This window comes from Ictalurus punctatus, chromosome 12 (assembly GCF_001660625.3).
Source record: "Ictalurus punctatus breed USDA103 chromosome 12, Coco_2.0, whole genome shotgun sequence".
Classification (NCBI taxonomy): Eukaryota; Metazoa; Chordata; class Actinopteri; order Siluriformes; family Ictaluridae; genus Ictalurus; species Ictalurus punctatus.
This window is the reverse complement of record NC_030427.2, coordinates 29147869-29165817: the sequence shown is the minus strand read 5'-3', so window position 1 is coordinate 29165817 and position 17949 is coordinate 29147869. Positions and strand designations below refer to the sequence as shown.

The following is a 17949-nucleotide window of genomic DNA, read 5'->3' as shown; positions in this document are numbered from 1 at the left end:
TCAGTTTGAAATGCTACTAGGTAACCGATGTAATCAGATATCTGCAATATCCAACACGTAATTAGAGCTACTCCATGACAGATGATGATATCGCTCATTTTGGAAATGAGTGCTAAATAAAGTGCTATAGAGGGGCAGTTTTAAATACCTTGCAAAAAAAAAAAAACCAGTTCAGTATAACCTAAATATTTCCATTTACTTACCCTACAGATAACAAAAACTAATCACAGCTTACCAAAAATACTCAGAATTATTTAGTCCGTCTGGTGGCAGTGGAATCGGTTATTATGATATTATTATTATTACTACTATTATTTCTTTTTTTACAAAAAGATCTCAAGCAAGGCACAAATGTCAGCCATTAGCAGGACTGACTTGCAATTTGTTCCTCAAAGGCCACTCAGAGCTGTTCCTGGCTGGGACTTTAAGTGCAAAAAGCAAACGCAAAGCCGCAGCATGGACAGCAAGAGAACGAGAGAACACTGTAGTGGCAGAAATGTGGTTTAATGGCTTATAAAAGTACCTCACAACTCGTTCACAGAATCCGGATTTCAAACCAAAGAAATAAGTCAAAAACACAACAGAGAGAACAAAAAGCATAGCCGACATAAACAATACACCCACAATGACCCAGCGGCATTTCTGCCCCTTGCACCACGTGAAAAGCTTTGCGGGAACATGATTTGAGATGGTTGATGAATTGGCCACTGTGCTCAGTGATGCATTGTCCATTTGCAAATAGGCTTTGGTGCAGGGGATATGTGTGGTTTTTTTTTTTTTTTTCGGTTGTTTTTTTTTTTAAATTAGTGGACAGCTTGGTGCAGAACAGATGATTTTTCATCCTGTCTGAAGTTATCCTGCATTTTTCGACTCGTACTCAACATGGTACAGTGCATATTTACAGGAAGAATCATTAAGGACATAATTAAACATAGCAATGAAATCTTCGAATCAACATCTGTCCCTTTTAAAGCCTGCCAATCGTGGCCCATTGACTAGAGATAAGCGCGAATAGTAAATTCCAGAGTGTATGCAGTAGCAGTTGAGATGGAGTAGCTGAGAATGAATGCTAGCGGCAGGCTTGAAGTATGTGTCATATAGACATCTGTTTCCTCCAAAGCTAATCACTGAGGAGGGAAAATGAGGCTGTAAGCCCAGCATACCTTCACCTGCTCCTGCTGTCCCTGGTGCAGCTATCCGTCAGGTCACGATTGAATGACACGGGGGGAAAAAGAAAAGACAGGAAAGAAACAGAAGTGAAACTAGGTTACAATCTTGGCAGGGTTGATTAGTCACAATACAGCGCTGCAGAATTCTTGATTGGGATCGGAGAGTAGTTCCAGGTACAAGACAAATCACGGATTTATATTAACGCCCTCAATTGATCGTATACAAGAACTGCTATGTAGATGCTCCAAATAAACAGATTAAAAACTCATGCAAGGAGACGTTTAATTCATGTTTATGGAAGGAGTCTCCAGTGTCAGTGCTTTGTAACGGTCACAGGTAAAGCTGTAGTTTGAAGTTTTCCAACACGGGCTTATTTCATTTCATTTAAAATAATATCTATTCCACTCACATGTATACTCCGAGCCAGGATTCATTAAGGTCATAGACCTGCAAGCATCAGCAACAAGCTCTGTAACATTAAATATTTAAATCTCGCCTAAGGGCACTCTAATTTTTCTCCTTCTGCTTCCAACAACCTCCAGCCATAGGATGTGAGGGGTCTAATGGGCTGAAGTCCATTATCTTTAACAGACTTGATTACTAGCCTTACCAAGATTGATGAGATTGCTGTAACAAAAGACACACCGAGTTTCCTACCACATCAAGACTTTCCCCCTTTACATTATGACAACAGGTTTTAACGGTCATTGATCACCGTGTCAGATGGTCACTCAACCAATACCCTCATGTGCTCCAGAAAGTCATTACTCTGACCCATTAGCCATTATCACCATTAAATTAACCTCTGTGGACTGACCAGGAAAACACTACATTAACAGCACCCTAAACCTGTATTAGAGACAGAAAGAAAAGAATAAATAGGGCGGCTTCTTCTAGTCATTTACCAAGAATCATTTTCTTACCTTGAGATATACAACGAGCTAATGCACTAGATGGAACAATAATGACTACGTCCACACGGACGGCGGTGATCTGATCACTGACCTTATTCTGAGTAAGACGTATAATATTGTGATGAAGGTGTGTACATGAGTGGCTTTTAGAATACTCCTTTCATGTTCAGGTTTCACGTGTTATAGAACGTAGATGGATGTAACGTCACACGTCATCACGTCACCGCGTCACGCCGTCCGACGTTCACTCCAGAATTTCACGTATCGACGTACAGTCGGTCTTCGTTATGGGACCGTATACAGTTTCGGGTGTTTTCATTTTTAATTTTACAAAAGCTTCAAGTGCAGTTAATTATTTCTCGTGCTGTACGTGCTGATAGACGACTGCTTAAAGCTACGGGCTGCGTCCCAAACCGCGTACTTGCCGTCTATATAGTATATAGAGACACATGTCTCTCTCTCCAGGATTGTACAATATAGTTACAGCTTTATTTACTTCTGACTATTACAAAGTGCTGACACTGGAAACTCCTTCCAAAAATGTTTAATAATGAGTGCATTTACATAAGCCCGTGACTTGCCTTGCAGCCTGAACTACTGTCAATTAGCTGCCAATAAAATACGACAAAGCTTGAAATCTGAAAATAAATAAATAAATGAATGAATAAATAAATAAATAAATAAATAGACAGGATGAATAATCTCATAATTACATATTAAATAAAATCGGCCATTTGCACTTGAGATATAAATCTTTGCAGTGATTAAGGAGTCACCATTGCAATTCAAATGAAAAGCTTTGTAGGAAACACAGCAGAAATCAATGCAGAATGTGATTGCTAGGAAGGCGTAAGCGATTCCAGAGGGAAAACCTCTGTAATCTTGACAAGCAGCAGTGATCATCCCATTAAAAATGGAAGAAAACCGGTGTTCACATACAGATACTGCGATAAAACAGTGGGGGGAAATGTTAAGAGTACTCTTTATCTGCGTTCCAGCCGTGGTCAAAAAGCCTGGATGGACAAAGGAGACAAACTGGGAGTACCATTTCTTTCATTTCACCTTTTACAGCTTTTTTTTTTCAAGTCCAGGGAACCACTGTCAGTGCTCTATACCCAGTAACAATAAGGCTTTCATGAATTGAATTCATTTGTCCATCCTCCACAAGGAGAAAGCTGGGTTAACACAGACGTGAACCCGAAAGGAAAGCTGAAGCAGCAGGGTTTAAGGAGGATGCTGGTGATGAAGCCAATTAAAGGGAGCAGCTCAGAAAAAGAGACGGCTGGATAAAGCAGTGATGTAATTCACAATGGCATACCAGACACCACATCCTCATGATCGGAGGCAGCTTTAGGCTCTGTACCCTCCGTCACATCGTCTCGAGAGGTCGAGTCAGGCTTTGACCCCGCTGTCTCCTCTTTGAAAGAAAGGCCGTCGTGGAAATTTGCAGATGAAAAGAAGATCCGGTTACATTTACTCATTTGGAAGCTACTTTTATCCATTTTCTTTATTTTTTAACATTTTTTTTTTTTTTACAGAATGGAGCACCTGACTGGGTGCACGACCTCTCTTCCTTACTTTCTCCTCCTTATATTCTTTCCCCACTTTTATCCTTTCTTTTCTACTCGCTCATCTCATCGTTCGTTCGTTTCTTCTCTTTTTTTTTCTTCCCTGTCTTTTTTTCCTCTCATGGCTCGTCTCTCACGTTCTCCCTCTCGTCCTCTCCTTTTCTTTCTGCTTCTCTTACACTTTCTTTCTCCGTGTTTCTTTCTTTCCCTTTCGTTCAAGAAACGCGAATCTAATTTCTGTTAATAATAAAAACACGAGGTTCCTCGGTCGAGCACGGGGTGTCGGTTTTTATACGAAACTAAATGAAAAGCAGATCCGATTATAATCTCCTCCCAGTGTTAACGAGGTTAATTATACACGCCTACATGTCTGTATAGCACAGTACTACAGTAGTATAGTATAATACATCGCATAAAATCGTGTAGAAATCTTTCAGAAGTAATGTTTAAATGCTTTAAACCCATCTGTGAAGTCATTCAGCTGAAATAAACGAATGTTATGCAACGCCAGCAATCAAGCTGTTACTCATTTCTTCATTTTTATAATTACACACAGATTATATTGTGTGGCTTTAGATTTTTCTCTCCGTCCGGCCTCCAATAAGGAAAGTGGTTAAAGTATGCGCATTATTTTAAAGCGATGACTTTTATACGTCTTCGTGTCAAGACTTTTACACTCAAACACCCCGTGCTTTTCTAATCACCTTCACGCTGAACTGGCCCACAAAACTGAGCTCAAATCAGCAGTAAAAAAGAAGGAAATAAATAATAATAATCTACTGTTTGAGCGTCACAGGAACCCGGATATATTGTGTTGATTACAGTAAACACACTGGCACCATGTTTTGTGTTTTTAACGATGAGCTTGATGAGCCGATGGTGTTGTCGTCGTCTTGGAGAACAGGTTTCCGAGACATCTTTCGATCGCATTACATGTGCAACCACCACAGACACCAAGCGCGTCGCGGAGGATATATATTATAAGCTGAATCTTGGTATATTTCCTTTTAAACGTACACGGTGGACGTTACCCCGTTTTCTCCTTTTCAGCCAAACATTCCTGATGTCTGAAGTAGAAGTCTACGTCTTAGATCTGCACTAGTGCTATTCAAATCATTTTTACCAGAAGTGTCTATTAAGAAAAACAAGATTCGACAAAGTTATACATAAATAGTAGATGATTTTAAGGAAAACAGGATTTAAAAAAAAAAAAAATTCTGGGATGCACAGGGAAGCCTCGTCACCTGATTTATGACATTAATTTCACGTGGACTGTCCTGCTGTCTGATTGTTTTCTGCCTATTGTCTATAAAATGTCTCACGTGAATAATCTGTATATGTTTTACATTATATATTCACACGTACAATAAATATATACACACACGATAAATTAAAGGAATAAGTGGTGCGTGTTAGCGTTAAATAGGAAAGCCATGTCCTGTTACTGACCTTTTCCCGGGCCATGTCCGGGCCTCATGTGTGCCGCCGTCCCGTTCTTCATGTCCTCCCGAGGGCTGTCGTCGAGGGTCACGTCAGCCATGGCGGACACCACGACCTCCCCAGGGCCGTACTGTCCGGAATTCATCATGTCCTGGTGCTCCATTTCGAGGTGGATTCAGTCTGTGAGGACACAGGACGAGTGAAACGGTGACGATTCAGTTATCCTAGAATAGTCTCGACCTCCAATGTCTTCCCAATAACTCGTTCAACATGGCTCCTCATTAGCTGACTCAAGCGAGGAAAATAAAATGGAAAATAATTTCCCCTTACACCTCAAATGTACAAGTTTGCTTCTTTGGGTCTCGCACTGGAGCAATTAGGCTAATGTAGCTAACAAATAAAGTTACAGCCACCAGTTTAACATCACCGCAAAAGACGTCATTTGTCTCAGTACCACTATTTGCACATAAACAGCTTCATGTTTCCATCATCTGCATCAACTCTAAATCACAACCGCGCCTTCAATCTATAGAAATCCGAACGCCACGCCTCCTACCAAGGTGGTCACATGAGATTTTGGCTTCGACACGCTTCTGGTGTATATTTCTAATAAACACTAGCCACAATTAAGAAACAGAGCTGACTGAAGAAAAGGGGAAGGACGGCGTTTCCGGAGAGCTTCCTGTATGAAACCCAGACGCATGTGTGTTGTTTTTATTGCTCGAGCCAATCGGTAACTGACATATTTAGTGGTGTTGTCATAACAAGCTTTTTTTTTTTTTTACTCTGTTTTAAGAAATCAGCACTTCGGCTTATTCACTGGAGTTGTGCTGTGTGTGATGCATAGAGATTTACTCCAGTGTCTTCTACAGGAAGCTGCTCAAAACACACATCAAGCATGGCCATTTTCTGCTTGTGTAAACCAGCGAGTTTAAGTGTACCTCGTGTGTGTGTGTGTGTGTGTGTGTACTGTATAACGAACTTCCTCTTCTCTATATTCCCAGCAACAGTCACATCATGTTATTTACACACAAACACACTTTCTCTTCCTTTACTATACCAAAGCCAAGTTCCAATCTCAAAATATTTGGGACTCAAAAAGCAGAAATTGCAGATAAGAGCAGAAACTAGCTGATCATACATAACCTGAAATTCGAAAAAATATATCATCCAAAATTTACCTAGATATATCTCATCTAAAAATGTTAGTTATTAATTTACTATATATGTTGACTATATATGTTTACATTTTTAGATATAGTACCGAAACCAAAAATCCTCTGGTTTATTTACTATGGTCTAAACCCTTCCCAGACTGATGTATTTCAATCACCTTCTTCCTCATCATTTCTGGAATTTCTTTCAACTTTGGCGTAGTGTGTTATTGTGTAAGATCTTTTAACCGACCTCATGCTGTTGAAAAAGTTCTATCTAAGTGTTGATGTGATTGAACAGAGTTTGCAGTAGTCAGGCCTGATTGTGTCTAGTCCGGCTGAAGCCCATAGATTTAGGAATAATAACTACTCAAAAAAATTTTCACACGGGCTCATGTGGTATTGGATAACTTTTTTTTGCTTCGAAAAATAACATTATCATTAAAAACGTGTATTTTGTGTTTACTCGGGTTGCCTTTGTTTTAGCTTAGATTCTGTTTTAATTTCTGAAACTATTTAGTATGAGATATATACACACAAAAACAGAAGAAATCAGGATATTGGGGCTAATACTTTTTCACAGCACTGTATCTTAATTTTTTTTTAAAAAGTTGCGTATATGTAAAATAAATAAATAATAATAATTAGTTGCATATACCTAAATAAAAAAAAATTAACTGAACACATTACATGATTGAAAAAAAATAAACAGTTGTATATATCTAAACCAAAAAAGGTTATACATATCTAAATCATTAAATATCTAATGATATCGAAGCTATGTATTTTTATTGATGTATGTATTATCAGTAGTATATCAATTAGCAAACCATGAAAATCTCAGTAGATAGATAGATAGATAGATGAATTGCAGTATATGAAGAAGTTGCAATAGAACAGTATTAATAGTAATAACATATACACAATAAACACAAACAAAAATCAAAAGAAGATCCATTAATCTCAGTTCCCAGAGACTGCAATGTAATTGTGATGTATGTTGTCATGTATAATGTATAGTACACTAAACAACCATCTGCTGCTCATTAGCCACTAATCAGTGCTCACTAGTGGACATGCTGCACTGCTGATTACTTCCTGAAGTAAGGAAGTCTCATGCCACTGGATGATTTGGTTGCTGCTATGCAAAATATGGCCTCTGGAAGTCTATGACCCTGATATGTCAGTTTTTCTGTTTGTCTCTCACTCTGTGCATGTGTGTGTTGTTGTGTATACATGTCAGTGTGTATAACATGTCTTGCCATTTTGTCTGCATGCCCTTAGTCACTGTATATGAGGGAGTGTTTGTGTAAAAACTGTTTGTCCCCTACATGTCCTGCTTCAATCAGCTAATGCACTTGTCCCCATAAACGTACTGCAGAATAAATGAGTCTCCCCACAGAACCATACTGTATCCTCATTGGCCAGAATGTATCCTTGATGGCCAGAAAATATCCTTGTGGGCCAGACTGTATCCTCATTGGCCAGACTGTTTTCTTGATGGCCAGAATGTATCCTCAATGGCCAGACTGTTTCCTTGATGGCCAGAATGTATCCTCAATGGCCCGACTGTATGCCCGTGAGCCAGACTGTATCCTCATTGGCCAGACTGTTTCTTCGATGGCCCAACTGTATGCTTGTGGGCCAGACTGTATCCTCATTGGCCAGACTGTTTCTTCGTTGGCCTGACTGTATGCTTGTGGGCCAGATTGTATCCTCGATGGCCAGACTGTTTCCTTGATGGCCAGAATGTATCTTCGATGGCTTGACTGTATGCTCGTGGGCCCGACTGTATCCTCATTGGCCAGACTGTTTCCTTGATGGCCAGAATATATCTTCGATGGCACGACTGTATACTCATGGGTCAGACTGTATCCTCATTGGCCAGACTGTTTCCTTGTTGGCCAGACTCAAAGTCTGAATGTATGATGGAAGGGCAGAATGTTTGCTCAGTGTATGAAACCTATGAATGTGTGTTGTTTTTAATTGCTTGAGCCAATCACTAACTGATGTGTTTGGTGAATGAAAATTACTTGCCACTGCTGAGGATGGCCCCTCATGTATTGCCTACAGCGTTTACTGTGGGTTTATTTTCGGTGCCCAGAATGTATGCTCAATGGCCAAACTGTATCTTCAATGGCCAGAATGTACTCTTGATGGCCAGAATGTACTTTCGATGGCCAAACTGTACCCTCGATGGCCAGAATCTATTCTTAATGCCCAAGCTGCATGCTCAATGGCCAAAATGTATCCTCCATGGGTAGCTAGCACGTATCCTCGATGACCAGAACGTATCCATTGCTAGAATGTATCCTTAAATAATTGCCCTGCAAATATCAATAGGGTGTTTTCTAAGGCTGGGTAAAAAAATATCGATTCTCAGATTGTAATCGATCTTCAATTTATCGAAACGATACTGATTCGAGAAATCCCCGAATCGATTCTTGATGTGCGTGCTTTACTTGAGAGGATGCTTATATTATCTGTACTTCACCTCTCCTCCTGAAGATGTCGCCATCTTTCGAGTTGTTCCACAAAACAATTGAAGCCAGCACCAGCGAAATTAAAGTCTGATTTGTGGAAGTATTTCATGTTCAAAGGCAGTGACGGGGTAAACATGAGGTCGACAAAGTTGTTAATGAATTTCACTGTTGCACATTTACAATGTTTTTTTTATTTTACAGTAATGTGCATTGTGCAGATTCCATGTGTGCAAAACTAACATTTTAAATGAAACATTGATAACTAATCCATATCGAATCAAATCGAAACCATATAAATAAGAATCGAACTGAATCGCCAAATTGGTCGCAATACCCATCCCTAATGTTTTGCTCTCGTTGGTGGACTATTAAAAATTGGAGCTTACCTCTATATCAGCAGCCTAAGTGAATCTACTTGTCCGCCAGCCAACTATAAAGATCTGAAAAATTTGTAACGAATATATTAAAAGAAAATTGTTAAATAACTAATAATTCAAATTGATAAAAATCTGTTCTATGAAACCCTAGTGTTTAGGGGTGTTATAAATCCAATCCAGTCCCTCCACTGCATTCACACGGAGACAGGATTAGCAGATTCACTCAGCCATCTGTACACAAGGCTCTATGTTAGACCAGCCACAGCCCCTACAAAACCCCCAACACACACGTTTAATTACTGAATATTCCACTGTTAGACCAGGTGGCATGTCAGACAGAGCGAAGATGGAACCAATAGCAACTCCCTCACCACCACTACCAGTCCTACATGCTTAACTAGAAGTGCTAATAGATGAAGAATTTAATACTAAAGGTCCAATTTTTTTTTCCTCTTAAAAATTGGTGATGAATAGCCATCTCACAGGTTTAATGTCTGTGTGAAGTTTCACATCTTCTCCCCATTTCCATGTGGGTTTCCTCTGGTTCTCCGGATACCTCCCAACTCCCAAAAACATGCCGGTAGGCGGACTGGCTACGGGGTGTGAATGTGTGTGTGATGCACGTTAATGAATAGGAGTCCAATCTAGGGTGTATTTCCATTTCACACCTAGTGTTCCTGGGATACGCTCAGGACCCTGACCAGGATAAAGCCCTTTATCTGAAGAATGAATGAATGAAAATCAGATGGACAAACATGACTAGGAATAAGAGTCACATTACCTAACAATGAATAAATAAATCAACAAATTAGTTCAGAAACAATTAAAAAGGCTTTGTCTTCTGAGCTGCAGGTTGCTGTAGCTTTCTAGCAACCTAAACACGACACTGGCCCTTTAAGAGCCTCGGTCTGTCTGCGGGGTGGCTGAGAGCCTCTTCTCTTTGTGTGGCTAGCGGTACAGAAATGACTGATGAAAAGGGAAAAAAAAAAGAGGAAGGAACGGCGACATATGTTGAATGTTCTTACACCGATTTTGCAAGTCAAATCCTTGTGAACATTAACATTTTGTGAATTACAGAGTTTCTGTTCTCGATTCAGACATTCACAGGGAAGGGTGTGGGGGCGAAGGTTTGGAGTGAGACGCAGGGGGAGGAAAAAAACGGAGAGGTGGGAAGGATCTACGTGGCTAGAAGCCAGTGACCGAAACAGCCTCCTCCCTAATACATCAATATTTTGAACAGACATCACTGCAGCAAGAGAGAGAGAGAGAGAACGAGAGAGAGGATGGAAAAAGAGGGTGGAGGTGTTACACCAATAATACACAGGAACAGCTTGACCCTGTATCCAGAAAATTTCAGCTGAGGAGGAAGTGCTGGAGAGGAAAAAGGGAAAGGGAAAGGGAGAAATAAAAAAGCGAGAGAGGATGGAAGGAATGTGTGAAGGGAGGCATGTGGGGGAGGAGAGACGCGAGTAATCAATAGAGACAAAGAAAACACTGAGGTAAAAGAATTCTGATGCTGAGACAGAGAACGCGCGAGAGATAGCAGAATGACAGAGCAAATTTCCGGAGAGGACACAAAGCGAGGAAAGAAAGGGACTAAAGCCGGTTTTACACCGAGCTCTCTTTTAAGATTATTACTCGTGACACTGTACGAGAGCCCAAATAAACTCTCGGCCGAATTCTACAACAGACCGTGTGATAGAGTGTGAAGATCCTCGAGAGGTAAACCTGCGATTAAACAAAAATGACTACGTTCTCCTTACGTCATCCATCAGGGTCTCATAAGAACAAATATTCTTTAACGTGAGCTTGAAGTAATAAGGATGTTCGGTCTGCCCATTAGCATGTCTGTTTTATGTTTCGCCGACGTCCATGTGGGTTTTTCCATCATCCGACACCGTCCTTACTGTTGGCGGCTTTTAGATGAGGTGAGAGAAAAACCGGGCCAAACGTCATACGGTGTAAAGCCAACTTAAGGCAGGAAGGAGGCGAGACAGATACAGGATGACACACGGGCCACAATGAAACCATGCAGCAAATTCCCACCGCGGTCGTGTCCTCGATCATTACGCCTCGGGAGCGTACAAAGATTACATGGTGAACCACAGACCGTCATTTTCTTCAATCGATCAGGCATGGAGAAAAAAAAGCTCCAGTCTGAGAACACCCTAATAGATAACGGATTGCTGAGATACCTTATCGGTTGTCATGGTAACAACACAAGCCCGGATGCACTGTGTAGTATGAGGCGGGTAGTATGACGCTGTCTGCTTAGCTTGCTCTACGTAGCTAGACAAGGTGAACAAGGTGAACAAGGTGGCATGTGCACGTGTTTGCTGCTACTACATGGACCACAGTTCGACGATCTAATATAATAATAATAATTTTTTTTGCATATATTTATCAAAGAAATTGTGTCGTACTTTCATATTGGGGAAAAAATGTAAATATTGTTCCACTACTCATTTGGACCAAAACAGAAAAAGACAAAACAGATTGATTATCTATGCTGGTGTTATTTAAAGTGGCGGATGAGTGTGTGTGTGTGTGTGTGTACACTTTCAGCTCTCACTCCACCAGCGCCTGCTCTCTGTGTGCCTATTCAGTCAGAAAAACGACCATCTGTCCTGCCCTGCCCCGGGGCAGTGTGTGTGCGTGTGTGTGCGTATGTGTGTGCGTGTGTATATGTGTGCGTATGTGTGTGTGTGTGTGTGTCCGTGCCTGAGGGGATCTAACAGGTTACGCTCATGAGGATTTTTTTTTAAATATCAGAAAGCGTATCCTTGTACGTTGATGGGAGCTGTCCATGAACCTCTCGATGAAAACAACCACTGTGATTTATTCTTTCAATGGATGCCAAAAAGTGTAGACCCGCCCTTAGACAGAAGAAAAAAAATCATGTTTTAATAAAAATTAAAAAAAAAAAAATAGGAAAAAGAAAAGAAAAAGGACACCCTATAGTGCGGTTTACTTAAACCACTGTCTAACTTGTGAACCTGCTTCAGAATTATCCAGGATAAAACACAGAAATGCACCAAAATGAGCAAAATACAACAAATGAAACACTTGGCGTCGTGCTGTAATTTACACAAATGAACAACTTCTTTCAGAGATGGGATGGGGCGACACCGCTATGATCACTGCTTCCTCCATCTTGGATTTTCCTGCCGTGACGTGTCGAGCTTCTATTGGTCACACGTCTTCACGTTCACCAGGCTTCTTCGCATGAAGCGTTCGTAACATTGGTAACAGCGTCTGGTCCGGTCGCTGTAAATCGCTAGGGCGCAAGGTAATAATGCGAGTACGTAGCCGAGCGTTGACTTGAGGCTACGTGTAGAAGATGAATTGGTAATGTCCTGATTGCTGTGTTGACTGAGCGAGTATTCCAGGCCAGACTCCCTCAGTCCACCTGACAGACTGCTTACATAACCAAGCCTCGGTGTGATGGTGCTGAAATGTCATGGAGGCATTCGTGGAGTTCAAACACACTCAACACAAACAAGTCCAGCTTCCCGACACTGGATTAACCACGACATGATCACGTACATACCGAGAACAGCTACAGCTTCATTATAAAGACCTTAACACGAGAAAACACACACCATTATAACAGGCTGGGCAGCTACGGTCACATGACTTATCGTTTAACTGATCAGAATTTAGAATCTGCCGTGTGTGTGTGTGTGTGTGCATGTGTGTGGAAACAGTTCAAACCTCCCCTTCGAGACACAACTCACTGGTTCTGACCTAGTTTACAGTGTCACACCTATCAGAGAGCATCAACTGCAACATCACTGTTCTGACTTTCTCTAACCACCTCTCTCTCTCTCTCTCTCTCTCTCTCTCACACACACACTTGGTGCTGTCTTCTTCATCCATTTCCATTTCCCCATAATGCAATGCACCACCCATGCACCAGATCAGCTAAAACCCAAGCTTCAGAAATGTGAACTGTCCCACTTACTGTAACACACACGCACAAAATTCTCTTTTTTGTTTCTCTTTCCCCTTCTCCGTTACCCCTCCGCATGTCTCCCTTTTTCTCATGTGTCCTTTCCCCTTTTGTCTCGTTTTCTATTTGTGTCTCTCTCTTTCTCTGTCTTTTTTTATCTGTTTTCTGTATCTCTTTTCCCCTCTGTATGCATCTTTTTCCCTTCATCTCTCTTTTCCCTCTGTATGCATCTCTTTTTCCCCATCATCTTTTTCCCTTTGTATCTCTTTTCCCTCTGTATGCATCTCTTTTTCCCTTTGTCTCTTTTCCCCTCTGTATGCATCTTTTTCCCTTTGTCTCTCTTTTTTTCCTCTGTATGAATCTCTTTTCTGCCTGTATGTCTCTCATTTCCCCTTTGTCTCTCTTTTCCCTCTGTATATGCCTCTATACAGTTTCCCTCTGTATATCTCTTTTATTCTCTCTGTATATTTTTCTGTCTACTTTTCTCTTATGTCTCCCTCTCTTTTATTCTCTCTCTTTCTCAGTTTTTCTTTTCATACTCAGTAAAAGGTCGTCTGACCTGTCTGATGTCATGTGACCGTATAAATCAGGTTTTGTTTTAAAGAGATAAACTTGCCTCATTTTCAGTGCAGATTTGAGACTCATATTTGACCTTGCAGTATCACAGACGTGTCCCTGACTCCCACAGTGAGAGTGTGTGTGTGTGCGCGTGTGTGTGTGTGTGGTGTCTCCTCCATCTGTGTGTCCTGCTGAAATGAGTCCAAATTCCCAGCATGCTAACACCTCACACCTCGATACAGATGATGCACTGAGCATTTTTAAACATTAAAACTAAATGTGTGTGTTGGTAATCAGTTACGATACGAAGGACAAGAAGTCCAACTAAAAACTTAGAATTAAAACTAAATCTCAGTTTCTAACTGCGTATAGTTTCTAATACACAACTGTTGCTATGGTTACCTCCTATCTCTCTGTATCGCTTCGAATTTAAAATCCTGCAATGGCACTTTAACTTATGAATAACTTCTTGAACTTAAACCTGTTGTCATGGTTACACATTGATTTGGTGCACTGATTAAGAATTATGATTACATTTTTAAACAATAGCAGCATCCCCATACAAGAAAAATCACCTGCAACCTATGTAGCATCAGGTAGTAAGCTAGCTACGTCAGTTATATCCCTCTGTGATACAAGCCGAGTAAAAACACTAATGAGCAATGGTCCACGGTCGAAACAGCACAGCGGAAATGCCCTCTAGGCTGCCCGTACAGTAAATGAAAAATCACAGAATGCCCTCGAGGTGCCCTTACAGTGGAGAAAGTGTGAAGTGCCCTAATAGCTGCACTTCAAATAGAAAAAATGTGATGAAATGCCCTCTAAGGTGCTGAAACATACTAGGAAATGTGATAAAGTTCCCTTTAGATGAGATGGGCTCCACTTTGTGTGTGAGAAATGGGATGCAATGCCTTATAGGCACCCCTACATGAAAGAAAAAGAGAGCCCTCTAGATGTTCATAAGTGCACCCTACGGTGCTGCCATGTGTGAGAAAATGTGAAGAAGTGCCCTTAATGAGTGCCCTCCTAGTAAAGACAACTAGAGATGCAGCACCCTGTAGGGTGTGTAGAAACGTGATGAATGCCCCAATGGCAGCCCATCAAAAAGTGATGAAATGCCCTTCAAGAATGCCCTAGGGTGCCCTTCCAGTGGAGAAAATGAGATGCAGTGCCCTATAGGCTCCCCTACATGAGAGAACATGAAAGTGCCTAGCTGCTCCTACTGCAGGAAAATGTGCACTCTAGGGTAGAAAAAAAAACACAAGTTAACGCCCTCCAGTTTACCTACTGCATGTAGATGGTTTCCTTTTTATTTTTCGCCCCTGCCCGTTTACTATTAAGAACACACACACACACACACACACACACACACACACACAGATATATATTCAGAGAGGTTTTCTCCCGGGATTACCCCCGCACCCCCATCAGCGTCTTTTCCCAGGTGTGTGTTTCCGTTGTGTCTATCTGATATTCCACTCAGATGCATTAATCCCTGGATTCTCCTTTCCTGTTTCTCTTTTTTTTTTTTTTTAAACGACGTCTCCACAAGTAAAAACGTCAATAAAACTGTCAGATCATAACTACAGGACTGTTCAAGAAGCGGTCCGTGCAGATTTATTAACTCAGCCACTAAAATCCCACGATCAATATTCATCCCCATCGCTCCTCACATATCACACCATGGGAGTCTCTCTCCTGCTCCTCCTGTAAGAGCTGCTCTCTGTTATCATCATCGCTAGTTGTTGCTATGGCGGCGATGAACCTGAAACAAAAAAAAAACCTCACACATACTTTTATTATTACTGAAATTGTTTAAAACGACTTTAAAAGCACTTTATACACATGGCAGGGTTGCCAGATTGAGTCTCACATCATAACTGGGGCCTTCTTAATCCACTCAGCCTGGAAACAAACAGCCTTGAGCTTGTGCTAGACATTAATGATTAAATGTGAAATCGTATCTAATCAACTACAACTATCAAACCAAATCAACAGTAACACATCTGTGATCCGTCAGTCACTGATCAAGACTGTTTCCCAACAACCAATCACCCATTACCACTGTTTCCCAAAAACCAATCACTGATCACTGTTGTTTCCCAACAACCAACCTCTGATCGCCGTCGTTTCCCAACCACCAACCTCTGATCGCCGTCGTTTCCCAACCACCAATCACCACTGTTTCCCAACCACCAATCACTGATCACCCCTGATTGTCCTACCCTTTCACTTCTTCATTCTTTGTTTTACTCTCTCTTCTTGAAAAGATTTACAAGTAATGAAAGTAACCGTGTCCTTCATGACTCCTCACCTTTCATGACTGTTCACCGTCACTGCTTCCTTTTGTCTGTTTCTGATCGAAGGTATAGTATTTTGTAAATGTAAACTACATCGAGAAATACGTTATTTAAGACCTACAGCATACTGTATTATTTCCTATTCTGAAAAAAAACTATTCGATTGTATTACACTCGAACTTTGTAATTTGCTATGCCAACGATTGTGACGAAAAAATTGACATGCAAATGAGTCTATGATGTCATCTAGTGACTTGTAAAGACCTTCTGAGCCTGCTTTAGCAGCTGGCGACACTGAATTAAATTACCAGTCGCAGTTATGCATATGAACGTTGCTCGTCAGCCGAGTATTAGCATCTTTAACCCTCTACTTCATCATGAAGCACAGAGAACGCCGCGGCGCATTTACAGCCACCACAAGAAGCGGGAAGAAGAGAAATAATTACCCGGAGAATGCATTTGGTGCAGAAACATCTAACGAGCAGCGTGGTCGGTAAACTGAAATGTATTCCTCGACCTGTGCTCTTTAATCAGCGTGGATAACTGCGTTATGCACAGGGGAAATTAGGAAATGGAACAGAGCCAGAGCCTGATTTTAGGTAAAAATAATAAACTGCGTGCGTGGCTAAAGTTAAATCCGGCTGCGTCTCATTCAGGAAGGCCAAACTGATCTCAAACATATTACTGCACATCATTAACCCAATATCCTATATTATATATGTATGTGTATATATATATATATATATATATATATATATATATATATATATATATATATATATATATATATATATATATATATATATATATATATATATATATATATATATCCTACATTGTATAATCAATTACGGAGCCAATCGTTTACCTTCACATACGAAATCTAGTGGTTTAGATAAGATATAATGTCTAGGTATGAACCTGACATGTCAATGACCATATATCTAGACCACACTCGAGATGTCCAGTCCAAATACTCACTTAATCCACCGCGATTACAAGACAAGCAGTGTTCGTTTATAACTTACGAGAAGCTGTGAGGAGCTCGGTTTATTTGGGAAGCTCCTTCATGAAGCTTGAGGTTGAGGAATACTCAGCAATACTGTTTAGAATGTTTATATATTTATATATATATATATATATATATTTAAAATCGTTTAGATCTCTTTATCGTCGTCTTCACTGCTGCACAACCCCGTGTTATTGGGAGTTATCCCAATATGTTATCCCATGTTATCATGGGTGTTAATGTCTCCTCGATTATTATTATTTTAATGGTAAAAATGAAGACATATTCGAGAAGTTGGACATGTGTATACATGATGATTGATCATCCCACAATCTGTTTTAAGAGCCATTGGCAACATCCCAAACCGCACAACACCAAGCTAAACACTGGGTCAATACAGCAGGTCATCATTTATGCAGTCAATTCTTCATATTCAAGGGTAAAGTGTGGTGCGTTAGACATCGACAATCAGCATGTGGGCAAATACATGCAAGCTGAACTTCTACATCTATTAAGGCGCAGGTTTGTGAGGACAGGAACAAAATTATTTATAAACGGAGGCATGATGTTCTCTTTGGGTGCGTCTCAATCTGCTCCTAGTTCCCTAGGTGGTGAATCTGTATATGGTGTACACGAGTTGGGGCACTGGTGAGGAAAAATCCAGTGACTCAAAAATATTCGAATAAAGAATTTATAATACAGAAATGTCAACTTGAGAAGAGCTCTAATCAGATAATTAACTCAAAAGACCTTTTAATTAAAAACACTGCTGCTTTGAAATGGAAATCAAGGTTCCAGAGTCGAGGAAGAGTGGAGAGGAACAGAATCCAAGCTGCTTGAAGTCCAGTGTGACGTTTCCACAGTCAGTGATGATTTGGGTTGCCTTGTGATCTGCTGGTGTTGGTCCAGTGTGTTTTCTCGAGTCGAGAGTCGATGCAGCGTCTACCAGGAGATTTTACATCACGTCATGCTTCATCTGCTGACGAGCTTTATGGAGATGCTGATTTCCTTTTCCAGCAGGACT

General features: G+C 40.7%; 1 protein-coding gene across 13 annotated transcripts in view; it reads right to left on the bottom strand.

Moving 5' to 3' along the window:
• The window catches only part of maptb (microtubule-associated protein tau b), a 40155-nt gene that overhangs the window by 19148 nt on the left and 3058 nt on the right, over window positions 1-17949 (bottom strand). For 3 of the 13 annotated variants that reach the window (XM_017481555.3, XM_017481558.3, XM_017481554.3), the window contains exons 2-4: window positions 5102-5272; window positions 3403-3501; window positions 1164-1193 (exon numbers count right to left, since the gene is read on the bottom strand). In XM_017481555.3, coding sequence (XP_017337044.2) covers window positions 1164-1193; window positions 3403-3501; window positions 5102-5255 — 283 coding nt within the window. In that variant the 5' untranslated portion in view covers window positions 5256-5272. Of the gene's footprint in view, window positions 1-1163; window positions 1194-3402; window positions 3502-5101; window positions 6036-17949 lie in introns of those variants that run through there. The other 10 variants (XM_017481566.3, XM_017481568.3, XM_017481561.3 and 7 more) reach the window with 8 other exon arrangements.